This window comes from Cyrtonyx montezumae, unplaced genomic scaffold, assembly GCF_038088225.1.
Source record: "Cyrtonyx montezumae isolate F1298 unplaced genomic scaffold, pur_monq_1.0 scaffold_15, whole genome shotgun sequence".
Classification (NCBI taxonomy): domain Eukaryota; kingdom Metazoa; phylum Chordata; class Aves; order Galliformes; family Odontophoridae; genus Cyrtonyx; species Cyrtonyx montezumae.
The window spans coordinates 4,362,456-4,383,753 of NW_027071881.1; the positions used below are offsets into that span (position 1 = coordinate 4,362,456).

The following is a 21,298-nucleotide window of genomic DNA, read 5'->3' on the forward strand; positions in this document are numbered from 1 at the left end:
CGTGAGGAGGAGGCAAGGAGCTTCATAGCAGGGCTGGAGCACTGTGAGTGAACCTGTGACTGGGAGCAGCACGATGGTGGTGATGTCTGAGCATTGTTAGTGGGAGCAGTGTAATGGCAGTGCCCACCAAGGCCTCTTTGTAGGCGCAGTGTGATGGTGCTGCTACTGAGACCTATTTTTGGGGAGCCTTGCCCTGAGTGCAGGTGCAGCCTGGGGCACCTGAGTGGGGTGGAAAGGGAATAAACGATGCCAGAGGGTGAGAACTGCCTCTTGGAATGAATATCCAATGTTTTGTTATTCCTGAGCAGGAGGAAAAGCTTGTTCAATAGATCCTACAGACCTTTGGCACTGAGGTCTTTGCAGCTCTGGACTGTTGTCTTTGTTAAGAAAGTTCAGAGTTAAAGGTGTAGGTGGAAAGATGGCCCAGTGCTGCACTGCTCCAGTCTGAAACAGGTTTTGTTACTGGTGTGGGTATTGGTACAACTGGTCTGTGCTGATAGCAGGTCCCTTTGAGCAGCCAGCACTAACTTTCTCCCACTGCAAGATTTCTGATAGGCTTTCCCTGCTTTTGCAGTAGGGATCAGTGTCAGCCTGAGCAAAGCCACAACAAACTTCCTTACATCCCTCTCTCTTATAAAATACCTTATCGATACACTACATTGGCACTCTGTTTTTGTTCCCTCTGCAGAGGCCACACACGCTGGCTCGCTGTCCAGAAGTACTGCACAGAGTGCAGAGTTTGTTCCAGTTAAAGCTCGTTTCAGAGCTGCCTGCGAGTCAAGTTACTGGGGCACGCGGAAACAAAGCGTGTGTATTGAAACTTCCTAGCTAATTCCGCGTGTGAAAGGGAGTTGCATCATTTCACCAAGTGACAGAATGCTTCTTTAAGAAACAGGTTTATTTTGATGCTCATGGCTTTTTATTTTTGTTTGTAAGGTGGGAGGGCAGTGGCTCTCGAGGTGCTGCGCTCTCACTGAACTCTGATCTTTCCTTTGGCTTTGTTAGAAAGGGCTTCAGAGCACGGACTCACCTTACAGAAAAGAAAGCTCTCCTGTTGTTGCATTCTTGCAGTGTGTTCTACCTTTCTGAGCACTGCTGCACTGGAGCTGGGGTTTGCTTTTTACAGGTGAGGGCAACGGAGACAGAGATTAACAAAAACCATGAATTTCCAAATGTCAGCTGTAATCTGCAGCTCTGTCTAGTGCTCCTGCATTGGTTTTTGCAGAGAAGCATATCAAGCTCCCAAAGCAGGTGATGATTTCTGAAGTATTTTTCTGATCACTGTGTAGACTTCAGAAGAGGTGAAAACATCGGGGCTTTTCGGATGGTAAGATTACATAATACATCTGTTAGGGAAGTGTAATATCCCCCTAAGACGAGTAGGCTGAAGGTATGCAGGGCTGGGTCAGGCACTTCTGCTTTGGTGTCATCACTGCTCTGAGAAATTGTCCTGCAATAGGAAATGAAAAACTGCAGAAAGTCGTGTTGAGAACTGTCATAGATCCAACACATTGCCATCCTGAGAAGGGAAAAAGAAAACTTCTGAATCTGTACAGGAACACTGGTCCTGAGCAGAACAGAGTATTTGTTATGGCAGATTGTTAGAGCATCTTCCTGGGGGGATTGGGATAGTGGTGTGGTCCCAGACAGGCAGTGCTGAGGTGAGACTGGGAGTGGGAATGGGGTCAACAGAGCACAGAGAAACCCTCCTGTAGCATGCACACACTTGGTGCTCCTTTGGGTGAAAAGGAAACACTGCTGTGGAGACACAAACTCCACCTTGTCAGTCAGAGAGGTGGGGAGTGGGGACTGGAAGGGGGTTTCCACCAACCCCCCCCTCCAAGCTGTGTTTTCCCTCCTCTTCGGGATGGGATCGATGCGTTGGGGACTGGACAGTGAGCTGATTCAGAATGAGGAACAGGAGGGGAAAGGTGGGCTGTGAGCTGTGTCCTGCTCGCTGTGCTGTGCTCCTGCACAGTCCTGTGCTCAGGGTGATGGCAGCAGAGCAGGACTGTGCAGGGGGTGGTGGAGTACCCCATGGCTGCTCCTGAAGGCAGGCACGTTCCCTTCCAGCTCACTTATTACAGCAGATAACAGACTGACCTCTTCATGTTATATTTCTTTTTATATATGCAGCATGAAAGGAAATCCTTTAATGCCTGTTTTTTGGGGGTTGCTTTTAATGGCTCCTGCACTTAGCCCCTAAGACTTTCTTGTCTCTTCTCCACACTGCCTCCCACCCCCAATAAGTTTGTTGCAGTGAGTGCAAGTAGGAGAGTGAGTTCCCCAGCTGTCTGTGGCTCAAAAAGCATCACTTGTGTGCCCTAAACTGATGGTACTTTGGGGCAAGGGGAAAGAAGTGGGAAAGAAAATAGTGCTGCTTGTTCTGCATCCTGCAACGTGTGTTCCACACTGGGCTGTCTGCAGGTGACAGTTCTTGGCTAGGAAGTTCATTGGACACTGATATCAAAGAGGTAGAGAATGGCACGCAGACACAGTCCGCTATTTTTGTTTTGCTTCAGAGGACTGTGCAGTGCACTCCTGTCTCTGTGCTGTTGCATCTCCTCGCACTCGGTGGCTGCAAGGCTGGGGAAAGGGAATTTATTTGCCTTTGAGTGCTCCATAGTGCTCATAGAGTTAATGCTGTTTACCTTTTCATACTCATGTGCGTGCATGGGTCGTGTTGAATTTGTACAGTAACTGGGGTGTCTCATAAGATCCTCACAAAGTATGGGAAATGTCCAGTGATGCTTGTGGGTTGCAGTCCTCTGTTATTTACACTGAAAAAATGGGACTTATGGAGTACGTGGCTGAGATCAAGTAAGGGATTAAAAACAAGAATATTTTTCAAGTAATCTTGATTTGGGGTTTGTTAACCATGACGGAGCTTGGTGATGATGCCTTGGAACAAGTTGCTTAGAGAGGCTGTGGCTGCCCTATCCCTGGAGGCATTCAAGGCAAGGCTGGATGTGGCTCTGGGCAGCCTGCTCTAGTGGTTGGCAACCCTGCCCACAGCAGGGTGTTGAAACTCATTGATCTTTGAGGTCCTTTTTAACCCAGACCGTTTGATGATGCTGTGATTCTGTGATACCAGGTCTTACATCCAGGGCTACTTATTCACACTGTTCTCATCTCCAAACCTGGAAGTGTAGGTCTCAAAACCCCGCGTTTCCTTTTGTAGAGCTCCTCGCTGGCCCTCTGTGTTGTACAGCGAGTGTTGGATTCTTTGGTCTGCTGAAATTCCCTCGTACTTCACGATCAGTGTTTGCTTTGCTTTGCTTTAAATGTGTGCTTCCTTTTTAAATATAGTTTTCCAAGTTGCTGGCCGTACCAGATTGTTTATATTTTTTAAAAGCCTTCTGCTTAGCCGTTATATTGCTCTTTATAGTACTGCTTAACCACATTGGTTTCTGTTGCTCTTTTTTCTTGCATAAACTTAGCTGGGATGAATTTCAAATGTGGTTTATCCAACTGTTAAGTATTTCCCACTTTTCTGCAATAGATTTCACATATGTTACAGAATTCCAAACCAAGATCTGGTGGACATATTGCCCTATTTTTTTTCTCTCAAAGTCAGAAATATGGTGTTTTTAAAGTCTTACAGTGACAATATTTAGGTCACTGGCTCCAGCGTGCTGCCTAGCTTCAAATCCATTTGTCATATTTAGCTTATTTCCAAGGATTAAGATAACTGTGGTCCATATATATATATACATAGAAGAAAAAAAAAAAAAGACAGGGGAAAAACGTTGATTCTTCTGAGCTGGAAACTGCAGGAAGGACTTTTTCCCTCCAGAGGTCAGGCTGTAGGGTCACATGAAACACATCTCCATCCCATTGCTGAAGGTGCCAGCATTCAGCCCCCACAGAAAGTAACCAACAGTCTAAAATTAACAACATCTGCTTTATTTTTACTGCAGTCCTTTACACAGAGTGATTTGGGAGTGGAGTCCATAGCTGAGTGGAGGATTTAGCCTTTTTTTTTAGCGCTATGTGGAAATATTGCAGGCAGGAAAGACTGTTCTGCTGGTTTGTGCACTGAGAGGTGATGTGTTCAGTCCAGTCCGGATCAGTGCAGTGACATTCTGGAAGCAGATTCCTGAGTAAAGAAACTGGTGGGGAGAGAACTTGTACGGTGTGTATGTATGTCATGGGGTTGTTGAGGTGGAAGGGACCTTAAAGACCATCTGATCCAACTCCCCTGCAATGAATAGGGACACCCACAGCTCCATCAGGTTGCTGACATATACATATGGGGAGGAGGCTGGGAGGAGTGGACGGATATCTACTAATAATTTTAGGGAACAGATTTCAATGGCACAAAAAGGATATTTTGCATGTAAATAAGGAAGGACTTAAGTGGAAGGAAGAGCCCTGTGATGGCAGTGTAGGATGGAGTGACACTGTCACTTGGCGTTGAGAGTGACTGAGGTGTGACCACAGGCTGCAGTGTAGGACTGGCCAACGGTTGACGTAGTCCACACTTTTTTCACCAAAAAGCTCAACGAAGGGAAAATCCAACATCTGCAGGCAAGGAGAAATAAACCTGATGTTAGTGTGCTGAAGGTGTGTGATCTTCAGTGGGTTTGGGGAATAAGGAGGTGTGTAGTGCACACCACTGCTGCCGTCGTGTGTAATACTGTGGTAGGAGCATGAATGCATTTGAGGAAAATTAGTGATATTTTGGTTGCAGGATAGAATTGAAAAGGTTGTAGATCTTTGCTGGACATAATTTGGGAGCCCGTTTTCTGGAAGCCTGATGCTTTGTTCTGCACTGCCCTGTAGCCCAGCCACCTCAATATCCCAGACTATGTGATGTACACAGACATGATGCTATTCTGATTTCTGAGATAAAAGGAACTCTAACTGTAGTCCCTTTTTTTTTACTCTTTTTCCTGACAGAGAGAACTCGATGCCACAGCAACAATATTGGCCAACCGGCAAGATGAAAGCGAGCAGTCTAGGAAAAAACTCATTGAGCAGAGTCGGGAGTTCAAGAAGAACACTCCAGAGGTAAGGGGAGCTAAGGCGTGTGTAGGGCTGTCTTCTTAACGTTTGGTTTCCACAGTGTTCTCAGCTCAGACTGCTTTTGTGCTGTGAGTACTGAAATACGAGCTGGCTTCTCAGAGCAAGTCCGAGCATTAGCCTTCAGTCAGCTCGCTCTGAGTTTTGTAATAGTCCAAAACCTGAAGAACTGCAAGTAAAATAAATATCAGTTAAACCGAACTCTCTTAGCGCTTGGGTGTAGCGAGTGACATTTTGCTGCCTAAATAAATCTGCATCAAGGGCATGACTTCAAAGATGCTCATTTTTCCACCGAAAATCAAACGAAGTTCAGCTGTTGATTTCACTGGCAATGCAACAAGGTCAGTGCTGAGCTCTGGGCACAGCTCTGCACCGCAGCCGTGCGTCATGCTCCAGGCACTGTGCAGAGCTGTTGGGACCACTGCTGGGCCAACCTTGGGGTGCTGAGTGCTGCTTGGAGGGAGTGGATGGCTTTCAGACACTCCTGTGACTGTGACAGCGTGTGCAGTGTGAGTCTGTGCACACACGTGTGGTTGTATGTGAGATAGATGCAGACTCGTTTTATTTTCTGTAATGAATGCACAGCGGTGCATGGGGTATTTTTGTTTTGTTTTGTTTGCTTCTTTTCTCCTGAAGATTGCCAGCAATTTGTTCATCCAGAAGTGGGGCTGGCAGGGCTGCATAGTGCAGAGGCCCTGCAGATCAGTACAGAAGTACTGATTCCTTCCAGGTACCAGTCAGGAGTCCATTTATTCCCCTTGCAGAGAACAGCCTATGGGGATGGAGGGAAGTAAAAGGATACGTAGGTATAGGAAATTGTACAAAATCCAGAAAATAAACTGGTGTGTGGGCCATATTTTGGAGTTGTTTGCTAGAAGCTTAAGTTCATTCTCCAAAACTTACTTGAGTTTCCTGCTTCCTTCCTTTTTCTCCTACGAGGAGAATTGCAGGCTGGGGCTGCAGCTGCTGGCTCCTGGCTGATAGCACGCTCACAGATTTGTCTCAGGGTGATTTCTTGAGGCCAATTTTGTTTTTACAGAGCAGGTTACTGGCAGGGAAAAAATCCAGCACTGCACTTACAGGAGCATTGTGAGAGGACCATGGTCACTCGATGGGAGCTGTGGAAAATGCTGCACTTTTTAGTCACTGAGGGAGATAGAGAGGGAAATGATTTGCAATTAGTTCTGTTCTATTAACAAGACAGGGTGAACGCCTTCCACTGCTAAATCATTTGACAGTAAAGCTTTAAAAGTGCCTTTACAAAAGCCTTCCATATAATGTTTTGGAAGGGAATGGAGGTTTTATTCATTCACAAGCAAGATTCAAAACAGTGGCTCTGAACATCCCTGATGTCTGTGGGGATTGGGGTCTGTGCTCAGTTCTGCATCTCGACTCCTTGGGAGCCACATTTCCTTATAAACCTGTGTGGACTTTTGATACTGCTGCAGTGTTCTTTCTGCAGCCTCACTTCCCAGCAGCATCACTTCTCTTATTTGACAGAGCTAAAAAATGAAAATGGGATGAAAAACTAATAAAAATGACTCTGAACTGAGCATCTGTAACAGAGGGGTGTGCAGGTGTTGCTCAGCTGAGTGGGGTCTGGCAGGGCCACCCTGTCCCATGCATGGTGACCATGGTACATGTGGGCAGTTCCACCAGAGTGAGTGAGTCAGTGCTCTGCTGTCTTTGCTGGAAGACTTCACCAGCATTCTTCCCCTCAAAAACTCTGCTGTGTTCATCTTCAGCTGTTTTCTGCCCTCCCCATAAGGAATAGTACTGAATAATACTCAAAGCTTAGACCATTTTGGAGGGCAGGAGGATGACAGAAGGCAAGATTAGAACACCTTGGCCTGATTTTTTTCCAAAACTTCAGCTTCATCAAAATACCTATGCCATATGGTAACACCTTCCCTGAGGTGGGCAGGAAAAACACAGCAAAGCCACTGGCATTTCCCAGGTGACCCATTCATGTTACTGAATCTTCAAGCATACTCTTTTTAATAACAAAAAGAGAACTCTAGTAGGAAAATTGCTTGCTTGCAGAGCTGTTCTTTGAATAAATAAGTCAGTATACAGCTTAATTAAAATTTCCAATATGAAGTAACACCTTTCTTCCTATAAAGAATGTGGATGGAATCGCTGAGTGTAATAACCTGCTTCAGAGCCCCGCTTCCCATTCTCATTGCTCATTCTGGATGCATCCCTGCTGGTGCAGCAGTGCTTTGGTGTGTTGCAGCATCTCTTGCCCTCAGCCGTGGCTGTTCTCACCATAAATCAGGAAACAAATTTCCTTTGCCTTCAGTTTCCTATCTATTCCTGTCTGAGGTGTCCTATAGTCTTTCCACAGTATCTGCCCTAAGCAGTTTCCTGTGTAGCAGAAGAGGACTTTAAAAACTACTAATGAAGTCGAGGATATTTATGCTGCTGTTTTAGAGGACTTGAAAAGACATGACAGATCTGTTGGGATTATTTCTGCCTTTTCTGCAAATTATCAAATTGCAAAAGAAATGTAATAATATTTTCATGCTTATAGGAACGACTGCAGGGCTTGCAATTGCCAGGTATTAAAATACTGTTTCTGAGTTGGCACACTGGGATGTAAATCTAGGAGGAAGCATTTCATGGTTGGGAGCCCTGTGGATAGAAGATGGAGAGGTGGTTATTACACGAAGGAGGAGTTTGTAATTTCAGAAATAATTGTTACCCATCGCATCCTTGGAGAGCCCGTGCCAGACCCTCTTACCACAGATGCTTTGGGGTATGTTCTGTCTCCGTTTGTTCCATCAGATTTCTTGAATCACCAGTGTTACGTGACTGTCACTTGGAAGACAATCCCAGATCAGTCCCTTGAACCACCTCCCTGCATCACATTGCTTTCATGCAGTGATAATTCCAGAGCTGTTGTGAGCAACCATAATACTTCTTGTGTACTGTGAGATTCTTGGTCTATTTCACCTCATATGCTGATTTAGTGTGAAGGCACGAGTGTCAGAGGGACAGCTTGAGATTTGAATGGTCTTAAATCATTGTGGTGGCATGGATTAATAGTTTCTGGAGCAAAGTGAAGATAGTTTGAAGTGCTGATTTTTGCCTTGGTTTCTACCCAGATGCCTGGTCGAGCAGCCACCTCTTGCTTACCTTTCTCCTGTTGTAATCTTTTGAATGCTCATCTAATACGTAGAGCAGCGCATACTTTTAATCTTGTCAACAGCAATAGTGAAAAATACCAAAGTAAGTAAATAAGCAAGTTGTTAAATGCTTGTGGGGAAGGAAGACAGTGATATTTAAAGCTGTTTAATCCATAACTCTGTGTTCTTTTCTGTGTCCTTCTATTTCCAAATGTCTGGAGAAGAAAATAAGCTTTAATCCAGAAGACTTATAAACATTATCAAGTTTTCTAGTGTATTATTAACTACTAGTTGCCAATCCACAGTCATTATGTAGCTGCATGTTTTGAGTTTGATTTCCAAAGCAAGTTGTATTTCAGCAAGGAGAAGGATGCATGCAGCACATGTTATTTCTTCTTTGCATAGCAAGTTATTTGTATAGCAAGTTACACTGTGCTTAGGTGTGTCTGCAGCTCGCAGTGCCTAATGAGGTCTGGCTGTTGATGTGGCTATGTCATGAAGTGGATTCCTGCCCAGTTTTAGACCTGGGCAGCAGTAGTCAGGAATCTTGGAAGGCTGGGTGAGGATGGGCACTGATGTGCACACAACTGTACGGGGGGGGTTGTGGGGTTAGCTGACACTGCTGCTTACGTGAGTGCTGACACCTGAACAAACACTTTTTAAATCTGATTCTAACAGAAGACAGTTCACTGTTTCTGATGTAGTCATCTAAACCAGCAAATTGCTGAGCTGTGCTGACTGTTGCCAATCTCACCTGCAGCAGGGATGCTAAAATGGGGAGCCCACATCCCAGGGCCGCAGGACCCCCCACAGCTCATGGCTTTGGTTGCTCTGTGTTTTCCTGGGGTGATGCTGAGCCGTGGGTTTGTCGCTGCTGTTGCCCTTCAGTGTTGTTCCTGGGCTGCAAATGTGCTCTGTCCGTGAGATTTGGAAAGCCAAGATTACCTTCAAATACTCAAATTGACAGCTGTGTTTTGCAAAGCAGATTAAAGATTGGATCAGCAGTTAGGGAAGGACACAGGGGAACCTGTAAGCTCAGACAGCAGAAGGGTGTTCTCAAAGCAAAGAGCTTTAAAATCCCCTGGGAAATGGAATATTGGAAGGTGCCAGAAAACAAGCACCCTGGGCTTCCCTCACTGCCCGACCCATCCTGTGTGTGATCCAGACCCCTCCAAATGTGATTTATGATTTATGATCCTGGCAGCTCTGCGCAGGCAGCTGGGGTCTGTGTGCAGCACAGTGAGAAGGATCCAGTGCTGAGCAGAGCTCCCAGGAACTCACAGCCCGTCGGAGCAGACGTGGTGCACGGGGCTGCGTGCAGGGGTGGATATTGATTTGCTGCCATCTAGAGCTGGGTTCTTCTGCTCTTCTTTCTTCCATTACAGACAGCTTTGATTTGCTTTTCCTCTGCACCTGGGAGTGCGCAGCAGAGGGACATCTCTTCTCCCCTTCCCCAGGCAGAGGCGGGAGCCCTTGGGTGTCCGGGTTTGGAGCAGGGCCCAGTCCTGTGCCACAGAGAGCTCAGCTCCAGAGCTCAGCTCAGTGCAGTGTGAAACTGGATGCCTCAGTGCGTGGAGGGGACGGCGAGAACCACCTGTAAATGTCTTTCCCACAGTCACAGAATTGTAGGGGTTGGAAGGGACCTCTGGTGATCATCGAGTCCAGCCCCCTGCCCAAGCAGCTCCCAGCCCAGGTTGCACTTTCCGTTCTTATTACTTGAAAATTAGCACAGGAAGAAATTAATACGGGTACGTAAGTTCTCCTCTTCTTCACTCTCCCCATGAGATTGTTGTTGGGAAGAAATGAATTTGGAGGTAAGCAGTTTGTTCAAAGAGTTGTTTTTTTTCTGTTGTGTGTGACTCAAATGGTCATTAACGATGCTCTTTCAATTCTGTTATACAATTAATTCCTCACATACTTAAAACCTTTGCAGAGTGTTAAAATGCTTTGCTTACTGATGTTACAGTGCCATTTCCTTCTGTAAAGAAACAAGGCAGTAAGAGCGGAGAAGTAGGGCTTACCTTCCAGGTCTAGAACATATCCCTTGGGATAATGATGTTTGGGTGCTGGGTTTTCCCTGTCAGTGTTTTTGTGGAGCACTACCATTTTCTGAAGAGGTTCTGTTTGGAGGTAAATGGCATTTATGGGAATTAGTACTGCATGGGCTCGTTATTTCAGAAGCTGAATGAGGTATTTGACCATTACAGAACTAATTACAGAAACATAGTGTGATACAGTCCTAAAATATAAGGTAAAACTGAGTCTGGAGAGCTCAGGGAGGTTCAGTCAGCTCTAACCTTATCCTGCAGGCCCCTCTTACCGAGTTCAGTACATATTTGACTGAAGAATATTGTTCTGTGACAGGCAGGAACGAGGAGGTGATTCCCCTCACCTGCAGAAGCAGCGGCCGCGCGCTCGCTGTCTCCGGGCGCAGCATTTCAGTGGAGGCGTTCTTCTGGCGCCGTAGGATGCGTTACTGCCGCCTCCTTTATCTCCATCTTCTTTAGAAAATAAATAAATAAATTGTAATATGACTTTTCAAGGCATTTACCTCAAGAGTCTTTTTATAAAGCTGAAAACACACGGGTGATTGCTTTATTCAAGAGTTCCAAAAATATTCAAGGAGGAGGCACATCTGATTGAGTGGAATGTGTTAGTGTGGTTCGAGTAATTAATTACCCCGAGGCCGCTGGCTCTCGGTGACTCTGATTTATTCAGTTTAAGCATTTTTTGGGCACTGGGTCTCAATGATGCCAGCAGTGCTGTATTTTGCATTGCAGAAGAAAGGAATGAGGGGTATTTTTTATATTTCAGTAGTTTACAAAGAAGTGTGAGCAACAGCTAGCTGCCGCTCCTGCGTTCTGTGCTGTGCTATTTATAAAGGTAAGTGTGCAGCCAGGCAGGTAGATGCAGATCCCACAACGATAAGGCTGAGTACTCCCAACGCAGGTCTGAAGTTCACATCCTAAATTCACTCAGAGCCTTTAAACAGTAGGTGTGCTTATTTTCCACACTCAGCTTCCAAGGATGCCTGCTCTTCCTTCCTGCGTGTACTTACCAGAAGAAATAATTAAATGCCTTCAATCAGTACTTTTCCTTTTATCTCTGTGAGCAAATGTTCTGTAAATCTCCTCCAGTTCATCCACTGGACCACCTCAAAGTCCTTCAGGTGTAATTAAAGGCACATGTTGTTCTCATTAAAATTATTACGTTGTCGTGAATAACTTTTAATAACAGTTGCCAGTTACGAGGGATTGTTCTCATTGCTCTGACAGTGGATAAGTGAAAAGTTGGATCTACTTGAAACAAGAGCAGAAACGATTAATGTGCTGAGGGAGAATGCACGCAGACAAAGTGAGTGCATTACAGAGTTGTGAGCGTTTCTCTTTGGAAAACAAACAGGCCAGAAGACAACAAACTGTCTGCAGAACTGCTCGTTTGCAGGGGCAGGTTTTGGATGAAATCTTCAGGCAAATGTTTAGGATGAGAAATATTGGTAGAATGCTCTTAAAACCCACCTGCGTCCACATACTTCTAGCATGTTTTGCTTGTTGTTTTTTTTCCTTATTTAAAAAAAAAAAAACAGGCTTCCTGGTAACCATTTTTAAGTAAATTAAATGACATACGAGAATTAGAGCAGTGCAGAGTCATTTTTATTTTAGAATTCTTTTTGCATTAACACATCTGCAGTGTTGATGAATATATGGAAAAATGAAATTGTGCTCCTATCCCGCTGTGTCTCCAATGTGACAATAAATCAACTTTTTTTCCTTTTAAAATGTCTGGCCTTGTAATTTATGTTTGCATAACCCATTACTAAATTCATAGTAGGTGTTTTAGTTGGCAGGCACAATTCCAGAGATTCAGTGGACCTGCTTTAAAACTGAGCTTTTGTTACTGTTCATAATTACACGCAGTAATATATGTGTTTTCTTAATTATAAAAAACAGCTCGCCTTCAGTTTTGGATCTCTTACTTCCTCAACAAAAATTTGTGCTTTAAACCTTTGAAAGAATTGGTGTCTTTTAGGCTTTTGAAGAAAGAAATGCGTTTACCAGGCTGTTCTTTCTTTCTTTTTTTTTTCTTTTATTTTCCCATTTTTGGAGGAAGAAATGAAAAAAGAGGGAAAGGTACAAAAAGTGAAGCAGTGATATTGAGAATTTTTGAGGATTCTTTTATTTTACAGTCAAGCTGTAAATATTTAGACCAGCTTCAAGACAGTATGCAAATAAAAGGAGTTTTATTAATAACCATTATCTGGACCCTGGCAATAAATATGTATGACTCACACAGGAGTAAACCCACCCAATAAATATAAAAGCCATACAAAACCATTAAAAAATTTTAATGGACTTGCAGATGGAATAATTTAATGCAACTGTAGTTACTCAGGTTCCAACTCCTGTTACTATTTCTCATCTGCTTGAAAGCTTTCATCTGAAATACATTGCTACCATTCACGATTCCACCTTGTCTCTGTTTAAAACCATAAAAATGTGGTTTCACAATTTGTGAGGCACTAATGCTTATTTATGGTGATATTTCTGCCTTTTTTTTAAGCGTAGAGGTGGTTCTTTATCTCCTGAACATACATTGACTTTCCAAGAGAAAGTTCTCGGAAGCTGCAGCAGATGCGTGCTCTGCTGGCGTCGGGCTGGGTTTGCTGAGTGATGCCAAGAGAGTGTTGGGTTGGGTTGGAATGGACCTTAAAGATCATATAGTTCCAAACTGAGTGCTTCAGTGCACTGGGACTCCTCAGTCCTGTGTGTCAGAAGTGATCGTAGGACCATTAAGATTGGGAAGGACTCTCGAATCCCCAGGTCCAACCCCAGCGCACTGCCCATGTCCCTCAGTGCCACATCTCTGCCATTCGTGAACACCTCCAGGGATGGTGATGCCCCTCCCCCTGAGTGGCTGTGCAACTGTACCACCTCTCTTTTGGAAATTAAACTGCTGTAATACCCAGCCTGAACTTCCCCTGATGCAACTTGTAGCCATGAAGACCTTAAGTCTGGTCATGGCATCACAAGGCTTGGAAGGAGCTCTGGAGATGATGGAATCCAACTCCCAGCAGTTTCCCTAGGGTAGGTTACGGTGCTGCTGAGGTCTGGATGCTGTGAGCCCTCGGAGTGCTGAGGTTCAGCTGTAAGCCAGAGGTTGGACGTGGCCATCAGCATGCTGCAGCAGTGCTGGAGAGCAGTGTGCCTTTAAACCTAGTGCTTATTGCAGGCAGCACAGCTTGTGCCTGCGGTGTGCCTGGTTCATCCATGCAGTGAAAATAAGGGCAACAATAAAAGAAATGAAGTGATGCTTTGTTAGGAAGACATTTTTAGTCCAAAAAAATCAGGTAACTGGTTGAAGTGGTTGTTCAATTAGTGCTTGAGAAAGCAGTAAGCCAGTTTAAAATATACTTGCAGTTACAGGAAGAGGAATATATTAAGCTCACCTGTTGAGAGGATTAGCTCTGCTAAACACACACATTTTACATGAGACCAAAATAGATCCTTAAAAAATTAATACTAAAATAGGTTTACAGCCAAGAGAGAAATTTCTTTCCGACCTGTTTTGTGGTGTTCTCATCTGCTTTTTCAGGAATTTTAAGCACTGAAGGAATGAAGTCAAAGCTGCTGCTTGTCTTTGAAATGGATGCCTCTTTGATAAGCCTCTGATCTCCGTACCCAGAGTTGTAGCAGCAGATTCAAACACTGATTGTAAAACTGGGAGACTAAAACGTAGCCACGACAGCTTCAAACACTCTGTCTCTCTGTCAGATTCAATGCACAGGACATTGCCAGGAGTTAAAATGCAAAATTAAAGTAGCCTACTAAATTTACCTGCCATGGAGAATCCACAAAAGAGCTGCCACTTCTAATCCTCAGATTCATTTCAAATTATTATTTTTTCAAATTAGACTCCCTGATCTCTTCAGCTCAAGCTGTTGTACGGATTTGAAAAGCTGTCTCTTCTTGTCAGATCACTGGTTTAATAATAATAATATCTTGCGTTTATATAGTCCTTTTCATCCTGCAGCTTCCTAAAGTGCTTTACAAGCTTTGTATATACAAAATCATGCAACCACCTCTTGGGTGGTTGGTGCTACTCAGCTGCAGGAGTGGCTGGCAGCTTCCTGTGCTCTCCCTGGGAAGCCCTGGGGAAAGGCAAAGCTGCTGATAGTCCCAGTTCATCCCAATGGGATCGTCCTGTTACCTCTGGCGCGGTGCAGGGATGCTGTGCCCAGACCATCCCTGGACACGGCGAGGAAGGTTGCTCGGTGCTGCCTTGGCTTTTTCACTGAGACCAGAGGTGCAGGTACCTTGAATAAAAAAGTCATACTGGTTTTAAAACATCCAGACTTAGACCTGAGTACTCTTACTCATGTCGTTCTGGTTACCTGTCAATAAATGCACTGCAGTGGGATCTTTGAACCCTCAGAAGCTGGGGATAGTTATACAGGATAGATGTTTGCCAGACAAGTCCCAGTGCTTGAGGACATCATTTATGGGTGAGGTCCTGAAGTGAGACGTGCACTGCTCAGTAGTGGAAGAAGCACAAACAACTTCATCACTCTTTGTTGCCTTCAGAAGGAAGAAAGGGCATGAACACATTTGCAGAGGTTTAGACACCATTAATATCATGAGACCCAGTTTTCTGTAATGATTGATTTAGTTTATTATCTTCTTGTGGTAGTACTTAATGTTTCATTTTTGTTTGGCTTCAGGTTCACAAGACTGCTGATACTGGAAGACAGCTATTAAAAGAATAAGTAAATCAGGCTCCTTTGTTCCCACACGTACAGCTGCTGAAGAGCATACAGCTCTGATGTATTCCTGCAGTCTGGATCATGTGTGACCTCCTAACTCCTTAAAATCACCCTGCATCTAGGATTCTGGGTACCATTAGAGATGGTTTACTTTCTCTTGAGTTGTGCTGCCTTCTTCCTCCTTCTTCCTTACCTCCCATTTGGGGACATGGGATGCTGATGAGGAACATTCCTCTTATGCCTAGGGGAAAGGGGTGTGGAGAGCCAGCAAGAGGGAAAGGTAGGGCCAGCCTGTCTCAGAGGCCTTCAATATGTGGAACAAAAGAAAGTGAGCATCCATAGACGCTAATGCTAATGGACACTTGTCCCATCTCTGGCTGTAAATTATTGAGATCCTGCTTCTATCTGTTAATGCAGCTTCATCAGAATCAGTTTTTCTGTTTTGACCCCACAGGGAACCGTCTAATTCCATGTCTCTGTGTTTTGTCTAGTCACCGTGCTGGGAATCTCCCTCTTGGGCCTCTTGGTGGCACGTCCAAGGAGTGGTGCAGCTCTGCTTGCCGAACAAATGAGTTTCAGAGGCAGCAGTCAGCACTGTGGCTGTTCCTATAGCTCTTGGGCCATGTCCAGCAGGGCACAGGGCTGCTGAGGACACAGCACAGCACACGTCCCCGTGCTGGGGCTGCCCCAGGAGGACACCTCAGGCAGCCCTGTCCTCGGCCAAGGACCCCCTGTGCGATTCCCACATCACGCAGCCTGTTCAACTCTTCATTTCTTATTGGCATCAGAGGAGCCAGTTGGCCACAGTACAGTGATGGGGATACCTGAGGAGGTGGGGGCTGCACGGGGTATCCTGTTCCTGTGCTGGCTGCGGCTGCATGGGGCTCATGCATTTTTCAGCTCTATTCCCACCGTACCTTTATTCTCGCAGCCTAGTCTGCAGGTTTCTTAAAGGGATTATGCTCCCAAGCCCAGGACTTAAAGATAGTTTTAATGAGTTTGATGAGGCTGTGTAGCAGGCTTCCACAGATGCCCATCTGTCTAAACAGCATTTTTAATAGCAATTCCCTCTGCTCAGGAGATTAGCGTAATGCTTTGAGGGCTTCTTCCCCACCTCATGGTGGCACATAAAGGCAAGCTCTACTGCGTCGTAATATCCTTCCCCAATAAAAGAGCATCTTTAGACTTAACGCTGTGGTTTGCTGGTGCTACAGTTTTGTTCTTCGTCAGCAGCAAAAGGAGCATTGAGAGTTGTGTAAGTCTAGACTCACAGAATCCTTTGAGTTGGAAGAGACCCTGAAAGGTCATCTGTTCCCGTTCCCCCACAACGACCAGGGACATGTACAGGGGTGCTCAGCCACTGCCCTGCAGGCTCTGCTGCCGCTGCCTTCTGTGGAGGATACTTCTTGCAGCTCTTCCACAGGTGACAGTTTGCTCTAAAATGCCCCCAGCGACCCTAACCTTCTAGATTCTTTCCTGAGGAAAGTAATCTGTGAGTTCTGGTTTGGTTGGTTTTTTTGATAGGAGAGAGACACAACACATTTTTGCCGGTGAGCTTTTGAAGTATCCGAAACATTTTGGAGAGATAGATGAGTTGGCAAAGTGCATGTTGTTGGAGTGCTGTTCAGAAACAAAAGCTTTCGGTGGGCATGAACGCTGCGTTATCTTTTGTTGACCTGATCTTACATTCGTTTTCTGACTTTAAAAAGAGTCTGTCTGCCTTCGCACGGAGTAACAAACAGCTCTGATAACTTTGCTGAAAGTCGTTATTATGGTGGTGGTCACATACTAAATTCTCACTCAGCTTTCTGAGCATAGCTTATGGTGAAGTGGTGGGTACAGTATCTTCGTGCTTGAGTCCCTTCCAACCCAAACCATTCTGTGATTCAGAGTACATTGAAGAGAGGAAATCCAGTTTGGGGCTCCAGAGGCATCACTGGCTGAGTTCTGCACTTAACATTTCCAAACCAGGCTGACTTCTTAACGAACAGTTCAACGCACCACTACTTCATGCCTAAAATTATGACCCCATACACTGTACACATGTGGAAAACTATAAGTTATAGTGTTAGTACCCACGGATTTGGTAGTTCCCAGTAACAGCTGTTCTCCTGGCTGTTTTATTTTGGTTTCGGTTCTATAAAAGAGGGTGGAAAAGCGTTTTTTTTCCTTGTCAATACAAGCAAATGCTAAGTGCTTAGATATGACATCATTTGCAGCTTTTAAGGATAAGCAGGTACTTAAGTGCTAATAACATCTCTAGATTTGTTTCCTCCTTTAGCAAGCACAGTGATTTGAAGGAGGAGAACATGGCTCACAAGTCCCAACCTGCTGCTGCCAGATGCAGAGGTCTATAATTGAAAGTTTGGCATTAGTTGCATGCCCCTTTCATAAGTAGTTGTGTTTTACCTTGCAAGATTTAAAATATTGGGAGTGAAACACAATCAGGTGTAAATGATGTTATATAAAACCTGACTGCCAAATGTGTGCTGTTGAGGAGTGAAGTTGTTATTGAAACTTAACAATTTGATTTCACCAGTGTACAAACTTTTCCTTACGGGCAGCGAGCATTCCAGCAACACAGTGTGATGGAAAGGTGTGTGTTGTAGAACACGGTGTGTCCCATGCTCTGATAGTTTTCAGTCCGATCTTTGTAACTTTGTGCCAGGAATCGGAATTTGATGTTGGAATTAATTAAAACCCAGAACATGGAACATTTGTTGACCGTAGAAGGCAATGAAAGGATAACTAATAAACAAATACTTTGAGCTTGAAATGTCCGAGGCATTAACTCAATTATCTAAAACCCTTAGACACACTGACATTGAAGTGTCTATTAGTAAAGCTTGCACATGTGCTCTTGTGCTGTCAGTTTCTAAAAGCTAAAAGATTGGCTTCTAAACGCGGCTGAAGCAGGATAGGTCCTGAAAGGTAGGTAAATGTAACTGCTTCTCTCCCCTTTCCTCCTTTCTTCATATTTAGGAGCAAATCCTCTGTTTGTCATATGGGTTTATGCAGTGGTGCAGAATCAGAAGTGCTGCTGGCAGCGGGGTGATATTAGCGAGATAAAAAGTCAAGTGAGAAGAACACTGGTGTTTGTTCTTCAGTGCATTCAGCTTATAAGCTTAACATTCTGGAGTCAAAGTAAGAGAAAGGTATGTAAATCTATGAGGAAGAGCTGTTTCTGGGAATGTAGGGACTCTGATTAGATTAAAAAAAAAGGAAATATTAACCATAATGTCAGTAGGTGGATAGAAAAAAGGATTATTAGAGGCTAAAAATCACATTTATCTTTTTAAAAGCAGGGTCTTGCAGGTTGGGATCTTTAGCTGGAGGCTTTCCAAGGCAGGGTGACTGAGTCAGAAAAGACAACTCCCAAAGCTGCTGGGTGGAGTCCCTAGGCTGGTACCAGCTAATGCCCAGAAAGGAAAACAATCACTCCTTAATGGCAATTCTTTAAATCAAAGATTATTCACTTATCAATACTCTAAAAATATTTGAAATAGTTTCCCAGATTCCCAAGTACAGCAGTGGTTTTAATCAGAGCACGCACATCCTGCTTGTACAGAGGTGGTAGACGTGCACTAGAGTGCTTCTAAATATTTCTTTAGCATATTAGAGCAGAAGGGGAGATGAGAATCGAAAGAAAGGGATTAAATAAGGTGCAGCATAGCACTGTTTCTTGGCCCATAAGAAAAGACAGTGGAGGTCAAAGTTCTAGGTCTTTCCCTTAAAATACACTTAGTGGGAACCTGTACCTTTCTCATATATACCTCCTTGTATTGTTGCACTGTATGAACTTGAATTATTTTTTGTTTTTAAATCAGTATGAATAATGTGGTTTTTCTGAATTGCTCTGTCGAGCATTATGTGTTCTGCTGAAGGTCTGGGTAGGTGCCACATTTTCATATACAGCGTGACAGTAAGGCGGAGTGAAGCTGCTATAGCAGTATGTATTGCTTTAATATTGATAAAATGCTTTGCACACGTCCCAGTTAGAACGGATTGGCAGGGATCTGCATCCTTGTCATCAGTAAATCTTTGTGCTTGGAAACATTCAGCTGCGCTTTTCTGTTGTATTTCTCGCACATGAGCTAATTAGGAGGTAGTTTGTGCTAAGTTAATGAGAGCACTAAAAGTCAGAGATTGCTTTCTACACAAAATCAAAGGAAATTTCTAGAGGTTGATCATTTATAGTGTTCTGAAGGTGACGTTTGCTTGTTTGGTTTTTGCTTTGGAAAATTAGTCTTTAAGGCTCCTATTTAGAATTGCAGAATCGTTAAGGTTGGAAAGACCTCTGAGGTCACCCAGTCCAACCATCCACCTCCCCCAGCACTGACCACTGACCACATCCCTCAGTGCCACATCTCCACCTTTCTTGAACACCTCCACGGATGGGGTTCCACCACCTGCCCAGGCAGCTGTGTCGCTGCAGCTTTATTATTTTGGAGATAAAATTTCTCCTAATATCTGACCTGAACCTCCACTGATACAACTTGAGGCCATCACCACTCGTCCTGTCGCTGCTGCCTTGGAGCAGAGGCCAATCCCCACCTCGTCATTGTAGAGAGTGATGAGGTCTCTCCTGAGCTCCTGTTCTCCTGACTGGACCATCCCAGTTCCCTCAGACTTCCTTTATTTGCTGACCTCTGGAAGTTTGTTACGTTCATTGGTCCACGGTCATCTTTGATATTCAAAACCATAAATTGTGTACTTAATTTTATCAGCAACTGGAATAGGGCTTACTTTATTAGTTACCCTGGGTAACTTAATTTACACAACATTCACAAGAATAGTGGGTGTAGAAACACTTTCCTTAACCTGGCACAGATTGGAGCATGGTATGGCACTGACCCAGCAGTGGTGCTGAATGTGGTTGGGGTAGATGTGGATGATCTTAAGAGGTCTTTTCCAACCTTAATGATTCAATGCTTCTATAAACAGTGACATACGTGAGAGCCAAGCTTCCATGTACAGGGAGGTGTAATTGTCCACAGCTCTCAGGACAGGACAGGACAGTGCCTTCTCTCGTGGGTGTCACGAGCGAGGCCACGTGGACACGGATCTGCTGCTCCTCCCACCCACACCTGTGTGCCCTTCTTTCACCTTGCCCCCTCTCCCCGCAGCCCGTATCTTTGGGTATCAGGACTACAACTGATCAGATTAACAACCTCAGGAGCCTCTTATGGCTTTATCTCTTCATTCTCACCGGAGATTTAACTGCTCTGAGCATTTTTATTTTTATTTTTTAACTTTTTTTTTGGTAAAATGGATAGTGGTGTTTTCTTTCCATAGAGACCATTAAAGTTTTAGTGTTGTTTTTGTCACGTTGGTAGCCTGAATAATTCTGGTGGCTGATTTGTGCAAGAGGTTAGTTTATATACTCCAGCACTGAGGCTTGCACTTACTCTCATTGGTTCTCTTAAATCCACATAAAGTAGCAAAGTAGAAATGCAGAGCACAGGGATAACTGGAAGAGCAAAACCTCTGGGGAGGTTTAAGCAGGTCACATATTCATACTTCAGGGCTTGTGGATGGGTTTTGCATCATAGAATCATTCAGGTTGGAACAGACCTCGAAGATCCTCCAGTCCAACTGTCAGCCCATCACCACCATGCCCACAGACCGTGTCCCTCAGTGCCTGTGCTGGAAAGCAAGTCATATAAAGATGGGCAAACTGCTCAGTAATCCTTCTGTGGGATTTTGGGCACAGACTCCTGCAACACATATCTCAAGACTTGGATCTTGCAGATTAAAATCCCCAATCCAAATTTAACAAAATAAGTGGCGTTCTTGTGCTGAAATGGTTTTTAGGCTTTCAGCAAGGGCGTAGTCACTGTCCTCCCCTTCATCTGGGGAGACTGATTCCTTGTGGTTGCCCTGAAAAAATTAGACAACACTGCAGCTTCTCCTTTCCCCTAATTTGACCCCGACTACAGAAAGTTGCCTGAAGTTGCCTGAAGTTCTTGCTTTTCTCATTGACTAAAGCAAGCAGGTCCAAACAGGACTCCTAAATTTCACCAACTGCCTTAATCTGGGTTAGCTTCGTTTTATCATGTGTAAGCCTGTTATTGGCCTCAAAGCTGGAAGTGCAGTATTCCCCAAGTGGAGGTGTTTGGGAATGGTTCTCACAAAAGAGCTGTCTGGGCCAGCTGATCTAACCGAGCTTCTCACGGAAAGATGGGGTGCTGAAGTCTTATTGGGGCTGCCCACCCCAGGAGCTCACCTGCTCTGCTTATGTGGACGCTGGGCCGGCACGGAGGGAGAGACAATTTTTCCCTCGTTTCTATTTTCCCTTTTTAAAACTATAAAGTTCTGTGGGAAGGAAGGGTTGCCACACATCCCTGCCTCACTGCAGTGCCATGGGGCCAGCAGGGCACGCAGC

General features: G+C 44.6%; 1 protein-coding gene across 6 annotated transcripts in view; it reads left to right on the plus strand.

Moving 5' to 3' along the window:
* CUX1 (cut like homeobox 1) overlaps window positions 1-21,298 on the plus strand; it is a 231,469-nt gene that overhangs the window by 36,628 nt on the left and 173,543 nt on the right. For all 6 annotated transcript variants that reach the window (XM_065731733.1, XM_065731728.1, XM_065731729.1 and 3 more), the window contains exon 2: window positions 4,903-5,013. In XM_065731733.1, coding sequence (XP_065587805.1) covers window positions 4,903-5,013 — 111 coding nt within the window. The remainder of the gene's footprint in view (window positions 1-4,902; window positions 5,014-21,298) is intronic.